Source organism: Heterodontus francisci, chromosome 36 (assembly GCF_036365525.1).
Source record: "Heterodontus francisci isolate sHetFra1 chromosome 36, sHetFra1.hap1, whole genome shotgun sequence".
Lineage (NCBI taxonomy): Eukaryota > Metazoa > Chordata > Chondrichthyes > Heterodontiformes > Heterodontidae > Heterodontus > Heterodontus francisci.
Window position 1 is genome coordinate 49580716 of NC_090406.1, and position 24547 is coordinate 49605262.

At 47.5% G+C, this 24547-nt stretch overlaps 1 protein-coding gene across 3 annotated transcripts in view; it reads right to left on the minus strand.

Moving 5' to 3' along the window:
• LOC137351806 (tropomyosin alpha-4 chain) overlaps positions 1-24547 on the minus strand; it is a 252254-nt gene that overhangs the window by 89102 nt on the left and 138605 nt on the right. For 2 of the 3 annotated variants that reach the window (XM_068016661.1, XM_068016659.1), the window contains exon 2: positions 14575-14700. In XM_068016661.1, coding sequence (XP_067872762.1) covers positions 14575-14685 — 111 coding nt within the window. In that variant the 5' untranslated portion in view covers positions 14686-14700. Of the gene's footprint in view, positions 1-3565; positions 3804-14574; positions 14701-24547 lie in introns of those variants that run through there. The other variant, XM_068016660.1, reaches the window with a different exon arrangement.

The window sequence follows — 24547 nt, forward strand, 5'->3', positions numbered from 1 at the left end:
TGTTCCCCCCCTCCCCACACCAACCCCTCGCTCCCTGTTCCCCCCCTCCCCCACACACCAACCCCTCGCTCCCTGTTCCCCCCCTCCCCCACACCAACCCCTCGCTCCCTGTTCCCCCCCTCCCCCACACCAACCCCTCGCTCCCTGTTCCCCCCCTCCCCCACACCAACCCCTCGCTCCCTGTTCCCCCCTCCCCCACACCAACCCCTCGCTCCCTGTTCCCCCCCTCCCCACACACCAACCCCTCGCTCCCTGTTCCTCCCCTCCCCCACACCAACCCCTCGCTCCCTGTTCCTCCCCTCCCCCACACCAACCCCTCGCTCCCTGTTCCTCCCCTCCCCCACACCAACCCCTCGCTCCCTGTTCCTCCCCTCCCCCACACCAACCCCTCGCTCCCTGTTCCTCCCCTCCCCCACACCAACCCCTCGCTCCCTGTTCCTCCCCTCCCCCACACCAACCCCTCGCTCCCTGTTCCTCCCCTCCCCCACACCAACCCTCGCTCCCTGTTCCTCCCCTCCCCACACCAACCCCTCGCTCCCTGTTCCTCCCCTCCCCCACACCAACCCCTCGCTCCCTGTTCCTCCCCTCCCCCACACCAACCCCTCGCTCCCTGTTCCTCCCCTCCCCCACACCAACCCCTCGCTCCCTGTTCCTCCCCTCCCCCACACCAACCCCTCGCTCCCTGTTCCTCCCCTCCCCCACACCAACCCCTCGCTCCCTGTTCCTCCCCTCCCCCACACCAACCCCTCGCTCCCTGTTCCTCCCCTCCCCCACACCAACCCCTCGCTCCCTGTTCCTCCCCTCCCCCACACCAACCCCTCGCTCCCTGTTCCTCCCCTCCCCCACACCAACCCCTCGCTCCCTGTTCCTCCCCTCCCCCACACCAACCCCTCGCTCCCTGTTCCTCCCCTCCCCCACACCAACCCCTCGCTCCCTGTTCCTCCCCTCCCCCACACCAACCCCTCGCTCCCTGTTCCTCCCCTCCCCCACACCAACCCCTCGCTCCCTGTTCCTCCCCTCCCCCACACCAACCCCTCGCTCCCTGTTCCTCCCCTCCCCCACACCAACCCCTCGCTCCCTGTTCCTCCCCTCCCCCACACCAACCCCTCGCTCCCTGTTCCTCCCCTCCCCCACACCAACCCCTCGCTCCCTGTTCCTCCCCTCCCCCACACCAACCCCTCGCTCCCTGTTCCTCCCCTCCCCCACACCAACCCCTCGCTCCCTGTTCCTCCCCTCCCCCACACCAACCCTCGCTCCCTGTTCCTCCCCTCCCCCACACCAACCCCTCGCTCCCTGTTCCTCCCCTCCCCCACACCAACCCCTCGCTCCCTGTTCCTCCCCTCCCCCACACCAACCCCTCGCTCCCTGTTCCTCCCCTCCCCCACACCAACCCCTCGCTCCCTGTTCCTCCCCTCCCCCACACCAACCTCTCTCTCCCTGTTCCTCCCCTCCCCCACACCAACCTCTCTCTCCCTGCTCCCCTCCCCCACACCAACCTCTCTCTCCCTGCTCCCCTCCCCCACACCAACCTCTCTCTCCCTGCTCCCCTCCCCCACACCAACCTCTCTCTCCCTGCTCCCCTCCCCCACACCAACCTCTCTCTCCCTGCTCCCCTCCCCCACACCAACCTCTCTCTCCCTGCTCCCCTCCCCCACGCCAACCTCTCTCTCCTTGCGCCCCACCCCCACCTCTCTCTCCCTGCTCCCCTCCCCCACACCAACCTCTCTCTCCCTGCTCCCCTCCCCCACACCAACCTCTCTCTCCCTGCTCCCCTCCCTCACACCAACCTCTCTCTCCCTGCTCCCCTCCCCCACACCAACCTCTCTCTCCCTGCTCCCCTCCCCCACACCAACCTCTCTCTCCCTGCTCCCCTCCCCCACACCAACCTCTCTCTCCCTTCTCCCCTCCCCCACACCAACCTCTCTCTCCCTTCTCCCCTCCCCCACACCAACCTCTCTCTCCCTTCTCCCCTCCCCCACACCAACCTCTCTCTCCCTTCTCCCCTCCCCCACACCAACCTCTCTCTCCCTTCTCCCCTCCCCCACACCAACCTCTCTCTCCCTGCTCCCCTCCTGCACACCAACCGCTCTCCTTATTTCCCCGGGTTGGATTGAAACCTTTAACGGGCTGAATCCGAGCCCGCGGGCTGTATGTTGGACAACCCTGCTCTATATCTTCTTTATAAGATGGAGCCAAGAACTGCACACAGGACTCAGAGCCTGGTCTAACCAAGGTTCAATTCAACCTCAACATAAATTCTGTTTTTCTGTTCTACCCCTCTAATAATTAACTCATACTTTGCTTGTTTTTTTTTTAATGGTCTTGTTAACCTGTGTCATAACTTTTAGTGATTTGTGTATCTGTACCCCCAGATCCCTTTTACCCTATTTAGCCACTTTTTTTCAAGGTGGGCTCTTTTCTGTTCCTACCAAATTCATCACCTCACACTTGTCTATATTGAAATTAATTTGCTAACCATAGGCCCATTTGCAGATTTAATGTTTTCCTGTATTTTGTCACACTCTTCATTTGTGTTAACTACAAGCCCAATTTTACATCATCCACAAATTCCGAAATCATACTTCCGATTCCTGATCCAAATCTCGAATGTAAGTGGCAAACAACAGCACCGATCCCTGTGGAACTCCATTTCCCACTTTGAGTAGCCACTCACTCAACCACTCCTATTGCAGCTGGCTTACTATCCATTCTGCTACCTTTCAGAACATGTCAGGGAGCAGAAAATCCAAATATATTACATCTATTGGTTACCCTTGTCTACTCTAACTTCGTCAAAGAATTGTACAAGGTGCAGAAAGCATGACCATCTCTTTTGAAATCAGTGCTGACTGTACTAATTATATTTTTTGGTTGCGAGATTTTCTTTATAATAAACCAAACTAACTTATTTATAGCTAATATATAATGGTAAAATATATAAAATTATAACTCCCTGGATTTGTTCTATCTCCCTTTTTAAATATAGGAATCACATTAGCTAGCCACTATTCTAATGATATTTTGTGTGTAACATTGCCTCTGCTATCTCTTAACTTCTTTTAATATGTACAGATGCAATTCATCCAGATCAGGGGCTTATCCTCTCTTAAATTTAATCATTTATCTCTCTCCCTTTCTATCTTACGTTTAGTCAGCCGATCTCACTAACGGAGAATGCTTTTTTTTAAACTTTTCCTAAGTTGACAGAGGAAAGTTTGTGAAAAGATTTAAACTACAGTGAGACATTTCTCACTGTATAAAACTCATTGAAACCTGCTTTAAAGCAGTTCATTGGTTAGATTTTTCTTTTTCTTCCAGCTCGACCCTTTCTTCTCTCCCCCAGTTTAAAGTTACATTCTGTTACACTGTTCCGCTGCCACTTGTGGCACCGTCCCTGGGGCACTAGGACCCGGCGCCACCCTCCCTGCTGGCTCGGTGACCAACGCCCTGCTTTGTGAGTGTAGAGCGAGCCCGGGAGTATGAGCCCGCTCTCCTCCCCCGGGTCCCCCTGCCCGCCCATGCTCAGCGTAGCCCAGCCCCGGCGCACTGCGCCGCTCTCACTCACTTTCTCCCGAAGTTGGCGCTCGGTGTCCAGCTCCCGCTGCAGCCCCTCGGCTCGCTCCTCTGCCTCGTCCGCCTGCTGCTGCAGGGTCTGGATCTTCCGCCGTACTGACTCCAAGGAAGTGGCTCCGGCCATGGTTGTGAGCTGTGAGCGGGTCGGGATCTGGCTTTAGGACAGGCTGCAATCTCCGCTCTCCTCTCTGCCACGCTGCTGGAGTGAAGCGAGGATCCGCCAGCCACTGGCTCACTCGCACCAATCAGAGGGCAGGGGAGGGAAGAGGGCAGCTCCATTACAGCATAGGGAGGGGACTTCCCGTATAAAATATGGAACATTTATCCTTATTTGGGAATGAATGGAAAAATGGGGGGCAAGTGTCAGAGAAGCTTGAAGAAAGAGCCCAGCCCAGCAGAAAGTTTCAGCTCTTTCTGTTAAAACGGACCATTAAATATCCTCCTTCCACTTTCAATAGCATTTGCTGAAACTGGAGCTTGAACTTTCTGTTTTCAGAATTTTCCCTCTGGCCTCTTATTCTAAATCTTTTCATTGGGAACTGCTGGCGTGACATCTGCTGTCTCAACTTCCCCTTCACCGTCAGGTCAGATTACCTGAAGGTGCTGGGGATATGGTTCGGAAGGGCCGGGGCGTGCACCAAAACATGGGAGGAGCGAGTAGCCAAGGTACAACAAAAGTTGAGCATGTGGGGGCAGCGATCTCTCTCCATTGTGGGTAAGAACCTGGTCATCAGGTGCGAGGCGCTCACGTTGTTGCTCTACGTGGCGCAGGTCTGGCCCATACCCCACTCCTGCGCCGTGGCAGTCACCCGAGCCATTTTCCGCTTCGTCTGGGGATCTAAAATGGACCGGGTCCGGAGGGACACGATGTTCAAATCTCTGGACATGGGCGGGAAAAATGTACCCAACGTGGCCCTCATCCTGATGACCACCTTCGTGTGCGGCTGCATCAAGCTATGTGTAGATCTCCAGTACGCAAACTCCAAGTGTCACTACGTGCTGAGGTTCTATCTGTCCCCGGTGTTGCGAAGGATGGGCCTGGTCACATTGCCGCGGAACGCTCCGTGCAGTTGGGCGGCGCCTATCCTTCGTGGAGCAGTTTCTGCGGAAAAACACCTTTGACCACCGGTCCATCAGGCAGTGGTCTGCACGGAATGTCCTCAAGGCCCTACGGGAAAAGGAAACGGTGGATCCTGTCGGATGGTTCCCCGAGCAGACCGTCAAAGTCATTTGGCGGAATGCCTCATCACCAGAACTTTCAAACAAGCACCAAGACGTAGCTTGGCTGGTGGTGAGAAGGGCCCTCCCTGTCAGATCCTTCATGCACACCCGAAGTCTCGCCCCCTCCGCACAGTGCCCCCGCATTGGCTGTGGTGGGGAAGAGACGGTCGCCCACCTCCTCCTGGAATGTGCCTTTGCAAAGCAGGTGTGGAAAGAGATGCAGTGGTTTTTGTCAAGGTTCATCCCAAGCAGCTCTGTAACACAGGAGTCTGTGCTCTACGGGCTGTTCCCAGGGACACACACCGAGACAAACATCAACTGCTGCTGGAGGACTATCAATTCGGTGAAAGACGCCCTTTGGTCTGCCCGAAACTTGCTGGTCTTCCAGCGCAAAGAGTTGTCCACCGCCGAATGTTGCAGACTGGCACATTCCAAGGTCCAGGACTACGTGCTGAGGGACGCACTAAAGCTTGGGGCAGCCGCAGCAAAGGCTCAATGGGGAAAGACCACAGTGTAAGGTTCCCCCACCAAGCTGGACTGAGGGGCTGGAACCATGGGAAGCCCCTCGAACTGTATCGTTAATATTCTCAATTGCTGTAAATGTAAAACTGTAATTGACATGACAATTGTGAAACGGAAGGGTTGGGAAGAAACTCATGACATTATTGAAAGAAACTGATCTCTTTTGCAATGTTTGTATTTTTTCGTGCTGTTTGGAAACTGTTTGGCAATGTAATTTTTACAGATTTTTATGAATAAAGTATATTTTGGAAAAAAAAATCTGCTGTCTCAACTTCTCCACTCCTCTCATTCACTCTGAACTTGCAGCACTTCACTCTCAGATCCAACCCGATTATCATTAAACCTGTGAACGAGGGTGGGGGTGTTGTTGTTTGGCAAAGCAACCTCTACCTAGTACAGCCTGAACACCAACTCTGACCCTACCTCCACTAAACATTAAGCCATCATTTCCAGGACTGTCACTGACATGTTTATTTTTTATTTAGAGATACAGCACTGAAACAGGCCCTTTGGCCCACCGAGTCTGTGCCAACCAACAAATTATACTAATCCTACATTAATCCCATATTCCCTACCACATCCCCACCATTCTCCTACCACCTACCTACACTTGGGGCAATTTACAATGGCCAATTTATTTATCAACCTGCAAGTCTTTGGCTGTGGGAGGAAACCAGAGCACCCGACGGAAACCCACACGGTCACAGGGAGAACTTACAAACTCCGCACAGGCAGTACCCAGAACTGAACCCAGGTTGCTGGAGCTGTGAGACTGTGGTGCTAACCACTGTGCCACTGTGCTCTCTGGAGATCTTCCCTCCACAGCCTCCAATCTCAAAGTCCACCAAGACCGCACAGCCCACTTCGACCTACTTCCCAAAATGCATAAATAGGACCGCCCTTGTAGCCTGCTGCTGTTATACTGAACTGATTGCTTCCTATTTCGACTCTGTTTTCCTCCACATGTCCAGTCTTTTCCCACCTACATCCGTGTTTTCTGGCACCCATCACCGCTTTAACATTATCAACAAAGCCAGCTTTTGTTGCCCATCTCTAATTACTCTTGAAAAGGTGGTGGTGAGCCACCTTTAGCACCTTTCAAAATCTCAGGACATTTCACAGCACTTCTCCGAATTTTAATTACTTTTGACGTATAGTCAGTGTTGTAATGCTGAGAATCACAACAGCCAATTTGCACAAAGCAAAGTCTCACAAACAGCAATTTTCATGCAAACAGTGTCATGGTTATGGCACTGGATTAATCCCACTCTGCCAATTTGCAAAATTGAATTCAACAAATCTAATAATTTCAAGATTGGCTTCAGTAGCTCTAATCTTCCCAGGAGTGGTTCACCGTGATATTTGGCTCTGCAGCACATTTTTTACCGGAGCTCTGGATGTCGTTTTGCCGACAAAATGGCAAACACTGTGCTCGGTCAACATTTTATTTAGAAATAAAACCAGAAAGTGCTGGAAATACTCAGCGGGTCTGGCAGCATCTGTGGAGAGAGAAACAGAGTTGACGTTTCAGGTCAGTGGCCTTTCGTCAGAATGGTGAAAGGTGCCTCTTCTAGAAGCACAGCTGAACATGTGTTCAGTAGCTAATAGGAACACCCTTCCCCTCTACTCCCACTCCCACCAGTGCAATTTAAAGGGATCATCTGCTAATTTCACGCTAGTTGCTGGTTAATTTCTACCAGTTCTTGCTGTGATTGTAGAAGTGCTTGTTCGTTTCCAAAGTTGCTGAAGTCTACAGCAAGTGGTGTGACACAGGCTGAAGGACTTTGTCCTGACTTCAAGTATTCTGCACAAACCACTTGCTCCCCAGACATTGGTGCAAGAGTTTGCATTCCCCTTGGACGACAGCATGACAGGGAGAATGAGCAGAGGAGACAGAGAGCAGGACAAGCTGCTGGAAGAGAGAGGTGGAGGAGGGGGTAAAGGGAAGCCATATCCACCCAGAGTATTTAGAATTCCCCAACTGAACCTCAGCAAGATAGAATGTGTCAGGTGTTTCTGCTTTATTATGGTCACTTGCCACAGCCACAACTGCAGCCTGAGAGCAGGGTGAGGACTGCACTGCCAGTCACTGTGAAGGTGAGTGTATCTGTGATCTACAGGGGGGTCTGCCCCGCGATGTTCAAGCAGCACTCCAGTAAGCCCAGCCAGTCTTCTACACGATAATGCACAGTTGTTGGGCTCGCAGCGGGCAGGGGAATAACTTAGTTGTTTGAGGAAGAAATTTTTCGGCCCATTTGGATCCTGTGCCGGGCCCAGTGCAGGACATTTTTTTTTCATTCTGGAATTGCTGCCTCAGCTGTTCATTGCGCTGGCCCTCTGAGGGGCTGCCTGTTCTCCTCAGCAAGGCAGCAGCAGGTAACATCAGGGCTGCCACTTGCCTCTGGCACCAGGCAGGCAGCTTCCAACTCCTGCAGACGCTCAGTGCCACTCATTGGGCACCGCGCTCACCTCTTGCCCAATTAGGGCATCACCATTTGAAGATTGTGTCGCGAGAGTGACGCAGCTGAGGCGCGGGGTCGGGACCTGAAAATCATCCAGGCATCGGGTTTCCAACCCTGCTTTGAAAATCCAGCCCAATGTTTGCACTGCCTGGATCTCCCTGGCAGAGCCCACACTTCCCGGCAGAACATGTGTCAAGATTGGCTGTGGTATCCAGCGTGCAGCACCATTAGATCTTACCATCAGATATACGGCAACCAGCTGAGGAGGAGGAGCAAGAAGAGGAGCAAGAAAAGGAGAAGGTAGGGAGGAGGCAACTAACACAGCCCTTTCTGGCCGGGCTTTCCGTGATTGACTCATCTGCCCGCAGTACGGGTGAACACAACCCCAATTCCCGATTAACCAACAATCCCACACCTTCCCAACCCTCTGTCACTGACCATCACAGTGCCCTCTTGATCACAATGCTGAAATAAAAACCACCACAACACAAATATTCCAAATCCAATTTATGAATCAAACATTGCCATGTTGCATACAAAAATCAATTATTCACCCATGTGCATTCCCTTAGTGCCTGTCTTAGTGCTCCTACAGTGTTACCCCAGTAACTGCAGCATCGCTGGTGGAAGGCTGCTGACTTTCACTGGGACAGACGGAAGATGGCTTCGCAAGATCAATCTTAAGCAGCTCTGGACCTAGGAGGCTCAGTTTTGGACTGCACCACATTGCCATGGGCGGCAGCAGTCTGGGCTGGCTGGCTGAGAGGCAACAACAAGGGCAGTGGTGAGAGGATGAATGCTGTCACCCTGAGAGAAATCAGCAAGTTCATACTCCATGGATCCACTGCCAGTCCCCCGGGGTGACACTCAGCAATCCGAGCAACATCTTGGAGGACAGACTGCTAGATTGCTGTGAGAGCCTGCAAACCCCTTTGAACACTGGTGCCAGCAGCCTTGATGGCAGCAAGCTGAGCATGACTTCAGTCTGAGCTTCCACTGCAGCACTTGGATGTTGGGTGGATTCTGCTTTTGCTGCAATAGAAGCTGAGACATCGGCCATCAGACTCTGCATCACGGTCGTGTCTGCTAGTGCTCTCCTGGAGCTGGTCACCACTTCCAAGCTGGAAAGGATGGTCTCTAAGCCCTGTGCAAAGCCCCATGCCAAGTTACCCAGCTCCTCCATGCTCCTTGACATTGATTGCAATCTATCTGGCAGGCCTGCCTGCTAACACTCCAAGTTTCTGTGTGCAACTCGTCAGCCTTCTTCTGCACACTGCCCATTGAAGTCCTTATCTGAGTCCACTGCAGCAGAATTTGTGTGTGACCTCGCCCTCCGGTGAGGATGGGACCTGTGCTGCCCTGTCCCCTGTTCTGGCTGCAGCCCACTCATGCCTGGTGTGTCACCATGCGCCGATCCCACCTCCAAGCTAGCCTCTAACGTTCACGCAGCGCCAGTATCTGAGCTGGTGGCTACGAGTGGCAGAGCGAGTGACTTCATCATCACTGTCTTCCTGCTCTTTCTCTTCTACCACTGCCTGGCCAGGTCGCAGCTCTTGGGTATCTGAAAGGAGAAAGGCATAAGGGAAGGATTGTGGAAAGGAGAGGGTTGGAGGGGGTGGGGAAGCAAGAGATGCACTCTGTAATCATCTGCAGCTTGTAAATCAGGAGACTGTGGGAGGAGGGGGAAGTGGGATGGGAGAATGAGGATTATGAACATACCATCATCTTCTATGGTTTCAGCCCCATAAATAATGGCCATAGCCTCAGTCCTGGCCACTGGGGTAAGGACATGTAGCAGTGCCTGTCTCCTGCCGGTTAGCTGCTGTCATCTCTGGTTATATGGTGGCCTTATCCTGCCAGAGAGAAGAAAGTGTGTCGGTGAGTGTGGTGCAATGTGTTTGGGTGATGTGGGCTGTCAAGGTTGAATAGCTGACAGTGTATGCAAGCTGTGAGATGTGGGTATGAGGTTTGCAGAAGTGTTAAGTGTGCGAGGGTGAGGTGAAGTTATGAATGTGAGGTACGAGTTGGGATTGATAGAGAATGTTGGTTGGTGACTGGTGGGGATCTGGTGCTTTGAGCAGTGTGTGGGCCTAGTGGTGCAGTTAGTGGGATTCAGCATTTATAGATGCATTTACTGACCTCGATCACTCGTGTTAAGTCATTGGACTTCTTGCACCACCGCATCCAAATCCTTGGGACTAGACTCCTTGCACTGACCACCACAGCTTTCTGCTTCTTTGCCGAATTTGTTTGGTGGGCCTGCAGCCCACTGTGAATAGAAACCTCTCACCTCCTATCCACATCCTCCACCAATGCCTCCAGTGCAGCATCAGAGAACCTTGGACTGCACACTCAGCCCTGTAGTGGCACAATTTAGTGTTCTTCTTGCTCACACTCTCTTCTGTAACCAGTTCCAGCACCTTCTCCCACCAGAATGCACTTCCCCTTTCAGAGGTGCAGGCCAGCTTTAAAGTGGTGCTAGTTCTGCACAAACCTGGGACCCCTGCTGAGATATGGCACCATTCAGCAGCATGCTTCATGCCGGATGCACACAGCTATCATGCAATCAGCAGGCAGCAGGAGTGCGGGATAATTGCAATCCTTATACCCGTCATCCAGCCCTGAACAGTTTCTCATCAATCAGACATTGTGGGCATCTTTGGCTAGACCAGCATTTATTGCCCATGAACTGAATGGCTTGCTTGGCCATTTAAGAATCAACCACATTGCTGTGAGTCTGGAGTCACATGTAGGCCAGCAGATTTTCTTATCTAAAGGACAGTCGTGAACCAGACGGGTTTTTACAACAATCAACAATGGTTACCATTAAACTAGCTTTTAATTCCAGATTTATTAATTGAATTCACATTTCACCATCTACTGTGGTGGGATTTGAACCCATGTCACCAGAGCATTAGTCTAGTCTTTTAGATTAATTATCCAGTGACATTACTTCTACACCACCACCTCCCCAAACAGAAAATGCTGGAAGTGCTCAGCAGGTTAGGTAGCATCTGTGCAGAGAGGGACAGAGTTAATGTTTCGGACCGATGAGCTTTCATCAGAACTGGGAAAAGTTAGAAATGTAATATGTTTTAAGCAAGTGAAGGGGGGGCTAGGTGGGGAAAAGAACAAAATGGGAAGGTCTATGATAGGGTGGATGGCAGGAAAGATTAAATGACAAAATGGTTCATGGTGCAAGACCAAAGGGAGTGGTAATTGGACAAGTAAAGAAACAAAAGATGTGTCTAGAGGAGGTGTGAATGACAGCTACCATCTGAAAACAAAAAAAAAGAGAAAAAATGGAGGGAAAAAAAGAGAAAACCAAAACCTGCAAAGAAAAAGGAAACAAAATGGGGGCAGAGGTTACCGTCTGAAATGATTAAACTCAGTGTTGAGTCCAGAAGGCTGTAAAGTGCCCAGTCGAAAGATGAGGTGCTGTTCCTCGAGCTTGCATTGAGCTTCATTAGAACATTGTAACAGGCCTAGGACAGAAAGGTCAGAGTGGGAACAAGGCGCAGAATTAAAATGACAGGCAACTGAAAGCTTGGGGTCGTGCTTGTGGACTGAACAGAGGTGTTCTGGAAAGCGGTCACCCAGGCTGCATTTGGTCTCCACAAGTAAATCGCTGCTTCATCTGGAAGGCGTGTTTTGGGCCCTGGATAGTGAGAAGGGAGGAGGTCAAAGGGCAGGTGTTGCATCTCCTGTGCTTGCATGGGAAGGTGCTGTGGGAAGGGGATAGGGTGTTGGGGGTGATTGAGGAGTGGACCAGGGTGTCGCGGAGGGAATGGTCTCTCACCTTCCACCTACCAGCCTTCGTTTTCAACGGATCATCCTCTGCCCGTTCCAGCGTGATGACACCATGAAATACATCTTTCTCTCCCCTCCCCTTTTAGCATTCCGAAGGGACTGTTCCCTCTGTAACACCCTGTTCTACTCCTCAATCACACCCAACATCCATTTCCTTTCCTTTGGCACCTTTCCATTCAAGCACAGGAAATGCAGCACCTGCCTTTTAAGCTCCTGTCTCCTCACTGTTCAAGGTGAAACAGTGATGTACTTGTACTTCTTTCAATTTAGTATACAGTATTTGCTGCTCATGTTCAGTCTCCTCTACACTGGGGAGACAAATGCTTTCTGGGTGACTGCTTTGCAGAACACCTCCATTCAGTCTGCAAGTGTCATCCTGAGCTTCTGGTTGCCTGTCATTTTAATTCTCCACCTTGCTCCACTCATTACTGTCCTTGGCCTCTTACAATGTTCCAATGAAGATCAACACCTCAACTTTGAACTGGGCACTTTGAAGCCTTCTGGACTCCATATTGAGTTCAAAAATTGTAGATCGTAACGTCTGGCCCCATTTTATTTCTTTTTTGTTTGCTGGTTTTGGTTTTTCTCTTCTTTTCTCCTTGTTTTGTCTTCAGATGGCACATGTTCATCATTCTGCCATTTGCACCCCCCCTAGACACACCTTTTGTTTCTTTTCTTGCCCCATTACCACTCCCTTTGGCCCTGCACCATAAACTCTTGCCATTTCATCTTTCTGCTTTCCAACCTATCACATATCTTCTCTTTCCACCTTCCACGGCTTTCACTTGCGTAAAACCTATTACATCTCCAACTTTTCCAAGTTCTGATGACAAGACATCAACCTGAAACATTAACTCTGTTTCTCTCTCCACAGATGCTGCCTGACATGTTCAGTATTTTCAGTATTTTCTGTTTTTATTGCTTTGAGCTCTCTCAGTTGCACTCTTCCCTTCAACACTTTGAGAACTCAAATGTTCCTCCATTTCTGGCGTCATGAAACCCCCACTTCCTTCAGCCTACCAGAGGTGTCCATGATTTTAGCCTTTCAGGCATTATCTCTGAAATTCCCTCCCTAAATCTCTCTGCCTCTCCACCTCTCTCTCTTTCTTTAAGACCCTCCTTAAAAACCTCCTCTTCAACTAAGCTTTCAGTCAGGATTTCATTCTATGGCTCGGTGTTGATTTTTGTCTTATTACACTAGCGTGATGTGCCTGTGTCATTTTCCTATTATAAAGGTGCTATTATAATTTAAATTGATGTTGGACCATTCTTGTGCATCTTTATGTTTTTCAAAGATTGTTTTGCTGTAAATTTCTCATAATTCTCTTTCTTGAGTTCTCTGTGCTATTACTGTAACTGACCTAGAGATCTAATGGGTTGCTCAAGTGAAAGTCTCTGCCAATGCCCCTCTGAAGCTAGTTGTTGGGAAAAGTGTGCAATGGCCTTTGGAAACATCTCTCACACAGTAGATCATTTGAGAATAGAATCTTATTATGAATGGGATAGAGTGTGTGTTTTCAGTCCCTAACTCTTCGGTACCCCTCATTCAGGCTTCCAACACTGCTACAGCACAGAAATAGCTCTAAGCAAAGTCTCAAATGACATTCTATGCAATGCTTGAAATAGTCAATCACACCATCCTTCTCCAACAACTTTCCTCTGTTGTACTACAGAGTAGGAGTGCCCTCACCTGATTCCACTCTTACCCATCCAATCGTAGGCAGAACATATCTGGCAATGGCTTTCCTTCCCAACCCTGCATATTCCCCCCCCCCGCCCCCTAAGGATCTGTCCTTGACCTCCTTCTCTTCCTCATCCTCATGTTACCCCTTGGCAAGATCATTCACAAACATGGGGTCAGTTTCCGCAGGTAACTGCCAACACTGAGCTCTGTGCCTCCACTACCACTCTGACCCGTCCACTGCCACTGTGCTGTCAGACTCCTTGTCCAATATCCATCCATGGACGAGACGCAATTTCCTGAAATCAGACATTGGTAAGACCAAAGGCACCATCTTCAGTCCCTGTCACAACCTCCATCCCTCTCTCAAACTGAGCCAGACTGTTTAAAATCTTGGCTTCCTATTTGAGCCCAAACTTGAGATTCTGACCCATATCCTGTCCATCATAAAGACCATCTACTTCCGCCTCTGTAACATCGCCTACCTCAGCCCACCTGCTGCTGAAACTTCCATCCATACCTTTGTCAACTCCAGGTTCAATTGCTCCAATGCTCCCCTGGCCAGATTTGCATCCTACACCCTCTATAAACTTCAGCTGATCCATAATTCTTCTGCCAATATCCTATCCCATATCAAGTCTGCTCAGACATTGCCTCTGTGTTCGCTGGCCTACAGTGGCTCCTGGTACACCAGCGCCTTGATGTTAAAAGTTTCACCCTCTGTGTTTGAAAATTATTATTGAATCTGCTTCCACCACCCTCACTGTATAAAAACCTCTGGTCTTCTGCCAATGATCTTAAATCTGTATCCTCTGATTACCGACCCTGCTGTCAGTGGCAACAGTTTCTCCCTATCTACTCTATCAAAACACTTCATAATTTTGAACAACTCTATTAAATTTCTCGTTGACCTTCCATACTCTAAACAGAATAATCCCAGTTTCTCTAACATCTCAAAATAACTGAAACTCTTCATCCCTGGTAGCATTCTAGTTAAATTTCTTTTGCACTCTTTCCTACGACTTGGCATCCTTCCAGAAGTGTAGTTCCCAGAATTGTACACAATACTCTGGCTGAGGCTGAACCAGTGATTTATAAAGGTTTAGCATATCTTCCATCTGATTTATTCAATTTCAAACCCACCCAGTCATAATGGCAGCTCCTTCGAAGTACTTTTCCCGGGAGATATTGTGCTCCCTAATCTACATGGCCTGATGCCCCAATATCAGTTCCAAAAATAAAACCAATCCTTCTCTTCCCAAACAGTCATTAGGGAGGAGGCCAGTGACTTTTCTAATTACTCACGTCTGAAGCTGTCTTCTCTGACAGTTGCAGCTTTTCCTGAGCATTTTTGAGTCCCTCTGATAATTTGTCCAGTTCATCCTCGGTGCCTTTCATTTTCTTCTGTTGGCCCATCAGTTCGTCTTCAACCTATCCAGGAGAAAGGAAGTGAAACAGAAAGGTCACATCTCACACTGCACACCTCACAACTCCACATTGAGCAAATTTCAATTCTATTTTCTCAACAGATGATTTAAATGTCTACATTTATTGATCTGTACAAAGCAATAAGAATGTTTGGAATCACGGGCCGGAGTTTAACATTGGGCGGGTGGCCCTTCCCACTGGCCGAAAAGTCGGTGGTGAGCCCGCCTCCACCAGGCCTGGGAGCTAGGCTGGGATGTTTTTGCTCCCCAGGCCCTTAATTGGTCTTGGGTGGGACTTCCACCTCCTTGGTGGCAAGGGGAGTCAGTTGGGGTGGGGTGGGGGGCGGGGAAGGAGAGTGTTGTGCGTTGAGGGCGGTTGGGGCTTCAGAGTCGGCCCTCTGTGGGGCACAGGGTGCCCGATCAAGAGGGCACCCCCCCAGCTCACAAGAAAGCCACCTGGTTTTACCAGCAGGGGATCTTGGTGCCTTTTCCGTCCGGCAGCCGAGAGTAAAATACCCGTGGCGACGTGTGGACGCCCTCAAGTGGCAGTTAATTGGCCACTTAAGGACCTTGACTGGCCTGGGGCGGGTGGGCCATTTCTCGCCACTGCCGCCCTGCATAAAATTGCACCAGGGGTGGGAGGGGGCCAGAACTCCCCCCCCCAGGTTCCCACTCAAGTTTACGCCCTCCCCCCCCACAACACCAGCTCACTCATTGGGGGGCCATAAAATTCTGGCCAAAGTTTGGCAGGCAAAATTGTTATTGAACAATGGGCTGCCTTAAAGAGGAGATGGTAAGAACCACAGCCGTGGTATATTCGCACAAGGAGGAAAGGTACTACAAACAAAGCCAGAGCTCGATAGAGATAGAGAGTAAGATGAAGCAGAAAAAGGATGTGTATGACAGATGTCAGGTTGATAATAGAAGTGAGAACCAGGCTGAATATAGAAAGTTCAGAGGGGAAGTGAAAGGGGAAATCAGAGAGGCAAGGAGAGAGTGTGACAAAAAACTGGCAGCCAACATAAAAGGGAATCCAAAAGTCTTCTATTGGCAGATAAATAGTAAAAGGGTGGTAAAAGGAGGATCAGGGCAAATTGGGGAACACAAAGGGAATTTACAGATGGAGGTAGAGAGCATGGCTGAGCTACGAAATGAATACTTTGCAACTGTCTTTATCAAAGAAGTGACAGTGTAGGTAGTTGAGATACTGGATGGGCTAAAATTGTTAAAAAGGTGTTAGAAAGGCACTTAAATTTGATAAGTCACCAGGACCGGATCAAATACATTGAGGATACTGAGGGAAGTAAGGGTGGAGATTGCAGAGGCACTGGTCATAATCCTCCAATCCTCCTTAGATACAGGGGTGGTGCCATAGGACTGGAGGGTGTAAGGATAAGCCCAGCAACTAAATTCTAGTCAGTTTAACCTCCGTGGTGGGAAAGCTTTTCGAAACAATAATCCGGGACAAAATTAACAGTCACTAGGACAGATGTGGATTAATTATGAAAAAACAGCATGGATTTGTTAAGGGAAAATCATGTTTAACTAATTTGAATGAGTTTTTTGATGAGGTAACAGAGAGGGTTGCTGAGGGTAATGCAGTTGATGTGGTGAACATGGATTTCCAAGAGGCATTTGATAAAATGCCACATAACAGACTTGTCAGCAAAGTTGAAGCCTGTGTGGCAGCGTGGATATGAAGTAGTCTGTGTGACAGGGAACAAAGAGTAATGGTGAAGGGCTGTTTTTTGGACTGGGGAAGGTATAATGATCTAGACTTAGGCGTACAGGGCACAGTTTCAAAATTTGCAGATGACACAAAACTTGGAAGTATTGTGAACTGTGAGGAGAATAGTGATAGACTTCAAAAAAACATAGACAGACTGGTGGAATGAATGGGTGGACACGTGGCAGATGAAATTTAATACAGAGAAATTTGAAGTGATACATTTTGGTGGGAAGGAAGAGTAAAGGCAATATAAACTAAATGGTGCAATTCTAAATTGGAGTGCAGGAGCAGAGGGACCCAGGGGTATATGTGCACAAGTCATTGAAGGTGACTGGGCAGGTGGAGAAAGTTGTTCAAAAGGCAAGCAGGATCCTGGGCTTTATAAATAGAGACATAGAGTACAAAAGCAAGGAAGTTGAGGTGAACCTCTACAAAATACTGGCTCGGCCTCAACTGGAGTACTGTGTCCAATTCTGGGCACCATACTTTAGGAAGAATGTGAAGCCATTGGAGATTGTGCAGAAAAGATTTATGAGAATGATTCTAGGGATGAGAGAGTTCAGTTACCTGGATAGATTGGAGAAGATAGGGCTGTTTTCTTTGGAGAAGAGATTGGTTGAAAGGAGATTTGATAGACGTGTTCAAAATCATGACAGGTCTGAACAGAGTTGATAGGGAGAAACTGTTCCCATTGGCGGAAAGTCGAGAACCAGAGGGCACCAATTTAAAGTAATTGGCAAAAGAACCAGAGACAACATGATGAAAAACCTTTTTACATAGCAAGTGGTTCGGATCTGGAATGCACTGCCTGAGAGTGTGGTGGAGGCAGATTCAATCGTGGCTTTCAAAAGGGAATTGGATAATTATCTGAAGAGAAAAGATTTGTAGAGCCAAGGGGAAAAGGCAGAAAATGGGACTGGCTGAGTTGCTCAAATAAAGAGCCAACACAGACATGACGGGCTGAATGGCCTCCTTCTGTGCTGTAACCATTCTCCGTTTCTCTGTTTCTGTGATTCTATGATTCTACATTAGATTTTATTTTCCATTTTTCAATATTATTCTCATTCCTTAAGAGAACATGACTTACTTCAATGCAATCCCATTATAATTTACACTGCATCACATTACCCCATAGTAATATACACTGTGAATCATAATATCCCATTATTATATATACTGTATAAACTACTCCATTATAGTGTACACTTTATTGCACTACTCCACTATAATATACACTGTGAATCACAATATCCCATTATTATATATGCCATATCATCTACTGTTTTATAATATAAACGGTATCACATTACCCCAATAACATACACTATTACGCTATTGCATTAATAATATATTATAGTTGGAAGTCAGGAAATAGTATTAATAAATAGCTACTTTGTATCAGAATTCACAATACAGGATGTGGATGAAGTACCAAAGATAAAAGGAAAACTAAAAATAAATCAAGGGGTAGAACTCACTGCAATCAATATAAGTAGGAAAACTGGTGATGAAAAAACGAATGAGAGTAAAGATAGACAAAATATCAAGAACCATTTGCATTCCACCCCTGGGTATTAAAAGAAGTTGACGAAATTATTGGTGATTTTCCAAAACTCTCTCAATTTGGAAATTGTCCTCTTGGATTGGAAAATTGCCAATGTCACTCCATTATTGCCAACTTTTTAAGTACATCCGCTTTATTTTTATCCTATCCAATATCACTACTGTCTCCTTCTTTGCTGCTTCATTGGCAGCTTCCTCTCCTAGTAAAGACAGATGCAAAGTATTCATTTAGTACCTCAGCCTTGCCTTCTGCCTGCACAAGAAGATCTCCCTTTTTGTCCCGAATTAGCCCCACCCTTCCTTTAACTTCTCTTTTACATGCATGCGTATTTGTAAAAGACTTTTCAGTTCCCCTTTATGTCAGCAGCTAATCTACTCCCATACGCTCTGTTTGTGTCTCTTATTCCTTTTGTTAGATCTCCTCTGTACTTTCTATATACAGCCTCGTTCTCTACAGCAGATGAACCGTACGAATTTTGCAGACGATACTAAGATCTGTGTGAGCGTTTGGACTGTAGATGATGCTCAACTGCTTCAGATGGCTTTTAAACTGTTGGGAGATGCTGTCATGATTGGCAAATGATGTTTAATTTGGATAAGTCGAGTGTTATGCAGATGGGCAGAGCGAATGCTCAACATTCAAACACCTTTTAAGGTTAAAGCATTAAAGAAGGTGGAGAAAGAAAGAGATTTGGGCATTCCACAGCATACATCTCTAAAGGTACATGACTGTTCCCCTTACTCTCAAAGTGTTCTGCAACCTTTCAATGATGTCCTTTACTCTGGCAGCAGGGAGGCAACACGCCATGGAGGACTCATGTTGCCTTTGAAGAAATGCCTATCTGTCCCCTGACTATCCAATCCCCGATGACCACTGCATTTCTACACTATGCTGTGCCCACCTGTGCAGTAATTGGCCTCACAGTGCCATGGATGTGCTCAAGACTGCACTCGCCTGAGGTGTCAGCTTTAAAAACCAGTTTGAGATGGCACATTCTCAGAGGACTCCTGCACTTCCTGCCTTTTTCTACCCTGCGTTGGCCACCCATTTGCTTTCCTTTTATTCTTTCATGGGATGTGAGCGTCCCTGGCAAGGCCAACATTTGCTGCCCAGCCCTAATTGCCCTTGAGAAGGTGGTGGTGAGCTGCCTTTCTGAACCGCTGCAGACCATCTGGTGTAGGTACACCCACAGTGCTGTTAGGAAGGGAGTTTCAGGATTTTGACCCAGCAACAGTGAAGGAATGGTGATATATTTCCAAGTCAGGGTGGTGTGTGGCTTGGAGGTGTACTTGCAGGTGATGGTGTTCCCATGCATCTGCTACCCTTGTCCTTCTGGGTGGTAGAGGTCGCGGGTTTGGAAGATGCTGTTGAACGAGCCTTGGTGTGTTGCTGTAGTGCATCTTGTTGATGGTACACACTGCTGCCACTGTGCGTCGGTGATGGAGGGAGTGAATGTTTAAGGTTGTGAATGGAGTGCTGATCAAGTGGGCTGCTTTGTCTTAGATGGTGTTGCGCTTCCTATGTGTTGTTAGAAGCAAGTGCAGAATATTCCATCACACTCCTGACTATCCTCCTGAACTCTCTGTAGCTAGAAGGTGAACACCTCCAGGAAATTCTTCACCTTCTCTCTACCCTGCAGTGAATCCAGCCCTTCCTCATGCTCAGAAACTCTGAGCTTGAGTTCGAGCGACTGCAGGCACTTTCTGCACATGTAGTTATCCAGGATTCATAAAGTGTCCTGGAGTTCCCACATGGCACAGGAATTGTAAACAATTGCAGGATCTCAGCTGTCCCATCATTTTGCTTGAAAGTCTATCTACTTATACATGTTTTTAGTTTAGTGTTCCCTTACTTCTGTTAATAACATTCCTTTACTCCTGTTCATTATTCAATTATTTATGTAAACTGGATTTTTATTTAATGCAGTTTGGATCCTTTAGTGTTGGGTATCCTTTACATACTTAAGTTTAATTTTATCCCCTTAGATTTAATGAATTACTCTGATTATTTGTACATTTACTATTGCTTCTTTAGCACCAATATTCCCTCTAACTTGTGTAGCCACGCAGCAACCTGAAAGTTCCCGTGGAGGCTGCGCACAAGTACCTCCTCTTTATCTATTTTTATCCAATCCAATATCACTACCATCTCCTCCTTTGCTGCTCCATTGGCAGCTTCCTCTTCTAGTCAAGACAGATGCAAAGTATTCATTTAGTACCTCGGCAATGCCATGGAGTGATAGCGAGAGTAAACAGGGTGTTGGAGTGCATCCATAGGACAATTGATTATAAGATGAGGCATACTAATTTGTCCCTGCATAAGACTTGGCCAAGCCTCACTTGGATTACTTTCTCCTCACATATTGGGTGATATTGAGGCTTTGGAAATTTATTGATTTGTTCAATAATATGAGTGTCACAGGCAAGGCTAGCATTTATTGCCCATCCCTGATTGTCCCTGAGAAGGCGGTGGTGAGCTGCCATCTTGAACCACAACAGCCCTTGTGGTATAGGTACACCCAAAGTGCTGTTACGGGGAAGTTCTGAGTTCCAGGATTTTGACCCAGCAACAATGAAGGAACGGTGATATAGTTCCAAGTCAGGATGGTGTGTGTCTTGGAGAGGAACTTGCAGGTGCTGGTGTTCCCCTGTATCTGCTGCCCTTGTCCTTCTAGGTGATAGAGCTCGCGGGTTTGGAAGGTGCTGTTGAAGGAGCCTTGGTGTGTTGCTGTAGTGCATCTTGTTGATGGTACACACTGCTGCCACTGTGCGCTGGTGGTGGAGGAAGTGTATGTTTCAGATGGTGGATGGGATGCCGATCAAGCAGGCTGCTTTGTCGAACTTCCTGAGTGTTGTTGGAGCTGCACCCATCCAGGCAAGTGGATTCCATCACACTCCTGACTTGTATTTTGTAGATGGTGGACAGGCTTTGGGGAGGCAGGAGATGAGTTACTCATTGCAGAATTCCTAGCCTCTGATGTGCTCTTGTAGCCACAGTACTTGTGGCTATTTATATGGCTGGTCTAGTTAAGTTTCTGCCCAATGGTTAGCCCAGCATGTTGATGGTGGGGGATTCAGCGATGGTAATGCCATTGAATGTTAAGGGCAGATGGTTAGATTCTCTATTGTCATTGTCATTGCCTGGCACTTGTGTGGCACAAATGTTACTTGCCACATATCTGTTTTTCCGCCTCGCCCATGAGATCACATGGTTTTGGATGGTATGCACAGTGTATATATTGTGATACACATGGTATCACAGTTGTGTGGGACAGGCTGGATGGACTAGATAGTCTTTCCCTGTCCAACATTGCTCATATGTTCCTAATTGTCATAAGTCTCCTGTTTCTGTCTCATTTTAATATCTGTATCTTTTGTCATCAAGGGAACTATAGCTTTAGATGCCCTTGCTTACCACACTTAGGAATATGTCTACTGTGTACCCAAGCCACCTCTTCTTTGAAGGTCCCCATTGTTCAATTACTGTTTTTGTATCAGCCATGGCTCAGTTGGGAGCAGCCGAATCTCTGAGTCAGAAGGTTGTGGGCACCAAAATGAATGCTGACAATCTAGTTCAATACTGAGGGAGTGCTGCATTGTCAGAGGTGTCGTCTTTCAGATGAGACCTTAAACCAAGCTCCCCTCTGTCCTCTCAGGTGGATCCAAAGGATCCCACAGCACTGTTTCAAAGAAGAGCTAGAGCGTTATCCCTGGTATCCTGGCCAATACTTAGCTTTCAACAACATCACAAAAACAGATTATCTAGTCACTATTTCATTGTTTTTTGTGGGAGCTTGCTGTGCGCAAATTGGTCGCCACGTTTCCTATATTACAACAGTAACTACATTTCAAAGTACTTCATTGGATGTAAAGTGCTTTACGATGTCCTGTGGTTAAGAAAGGTGCTATATAAATGCAAGTCTTTTTTTAAATTTGCTTCTCAATTTTTGATCCCAATCCACCTGGGCCAGATCCCTTTTCAACTCACTGAAGTTAGCTTTCCTGCAGTGAAGTATTTGTGTGTTTCATTTCCTTGTCCTTTTTCCATAATTATTCTAAACCTGATGATATTATGATCACTGTTCCACTTGCCCCAGTTCATTCCCCGGAATTAGTTCCAGCCCTGCTTCCTTCCTTGTTGGGCTGGAAACACACTCATTAAGAAAGTTCTCTTCTATACATTTCAGTAATTTCACCCCTCCCCCCACCTTTCCCATTGCACTGTTTAATATATTAGGTTAATTGAAATTTCACATTATCAATACTCTGTAATTCTTGCATCTTTCTGCAATTTGCTTGCAAACTTGCTCCTCTGTCTCCTTCCCACTATTTGGTGGCCCCTAGTATACACCCAATAGTGCAATAGCTTCCCTACTGCTCCTTAATTCTTAACAAATAGATTCTGTCCCTGACCTCTGAACTACATCAACCCCACCCAGCGCTATAATAATTTGCTTGATCAGTCACCCCACTTTTTATAACTTCCCTATCTTTTCTGAATTTCTTGAATATCTTGTAGTCAGGAATATTAAGTTCCCAATCCTCCCTTTCTTTGAGCCAGGACTTTGTTATTGCCACTATATGGTAGTCCCATGTGGCAACTTGTGCTGTAGCTCACCAACTTTATTAATCACTGTACTTGTGTTTATGTACATGTGTTTCAAACCATCTTAGAATGCCTTGCATTTGTCTACTGCCTGATCCCTCCTATTTCCAAACGATTCTTTATTCTAGTGCTATTTGTGCCACCGACCCCCCCAAACAGTCCTCTGTAAACCTTCTCTAATGTTTCAGCCTGTCCCCCTTGCCAAATCAGCTTAAACCTTCCCCCACAGTACTAGCTAACCATCCTGCGAAGATAATGGCCCCAGCTCTGTTGAAGTGCAACCTTGAACAGGTCCCTCCTGCCTCAGACCTGGTCCCAATGTCCCTGGAATTTGAAGCCCTTGCTCCTGCATCATTTCTCCAGCCAGGTGTCCATCTGTTTTATCCGACTATTCCTATACTCAGTAACCTGTGGTACTGGGAGTAACCCAGAGATTACTACCTTTGAGGTCCTGCTCTTTAATTTCGTCCCGAGCTTTTGAAACTCCGCCTGCAGGATCACAACCTTTTCCTTCCTATGCCATTGGTTCCCACATGGACCATGACGTCTGACTGTTCCCCTTACACTCAATTTGTTCTGCAATCTTTCAATGATGTCCTTTACTCTAGCACCAGGGAGGCAACACACCATGGAGGACTCATGTTGACATTTAAGAAATGCCTATCTGTCCCCTGACTATCCAGTCCCCTATGACCACTGCATTTCTACACTATGCTGTGCCCACCTGTGCAGTAATTTGCCTCACAGTGCCATGGATGTGCTCAAGACTGCACTCAAAAAGAAAGAGTTCCGAAGAAGGCTCATTGACCCGAAACATTAACTCTGCTTCTCTTTCCACAGATACTGCCAGACCTGCTGAGTGGTTCCAGCATTTCTTGTTTTTATTTCATATTTCTAGCATCCGCAGTATTTTGCTTTTATTATAGGAGAAAGAAAGAGATTTGGGCATTCCAGAGCATACATCTCTAAAGGTACATGAGCAATGTCATAGAGTGATAGCGAGAGTAAACAGGGTGTTGGAGTGCATTCATAGGACAACAAATTATAAGACGAGGCATACTATTTTGTCCCTGCATAAGACTTGGCCAAGCCTCACTTGGATCATTGTGTCCAATTTTGGTCTTGTTATGGACAAGTGGTAAGTGGTGTGGGTGGTTTTCACTTTTCACTTCCCAACTGACCGCAATCGTGTTTTGTTAAAAATGTGTGTTAGTCCCAGAGTGTATTTAGGGTCAAATAAACATACAAATGACAGATTTTCTCGTAGGTTAAATAAAAGGAAGATTATTATTTATTTTTAAGCAATTCCCAAAACGGTCACAACCTTCACCCATTCATGCTTTCACACATACATGCACAAGAACAGATAGATAAAGAAAAAAAGTTCATGGTTTGCAGAATACTGTTGAGTCGTCTCAGGAGGAAAGTTTTTTTTAAAGGTGTAGGCCTGGAGGTTTGCAGTCTTGAACTTGCTGAGGTGTTGTAGAGTTCTAATAGTTAAACTCAGCCCAAACTTGGTGGTGTGAATTTTGTTTACCTTTACAGATGGAGAGTCTCAAAGTCACTTTGTAATTTTTCTGCTGTAGTGGTTGTTCAGTTCTTGTTCAGCAGAGTTCTTCTGTTTAGCTGGATCTCCCTCATAGCCTCTGACTGGAAAACTGGATTTCTGTGGTCTTGGCTTGATTTCCTTCTCTCTCTCCAAAGGGTTACCTTTTAAGGTCAAAATCCATCACATTTTTGTTTCTGGTGGTGTGACCACACAATGGACCAGGATAAGAAACTATGATAATCTATTGATGTCTGAATGGGGACCATTCTGTTATAATGGTGCTACTTCAAACTTATTCATTTTGGTTTGAGCTGGGAGTCAGTCTGTCTTCAGAACCTTTTGTTAGTTCGTTCATGTAGATAGGCTTCATCAATATGCAATGGTGCTCCTTTCAATTTCAATGG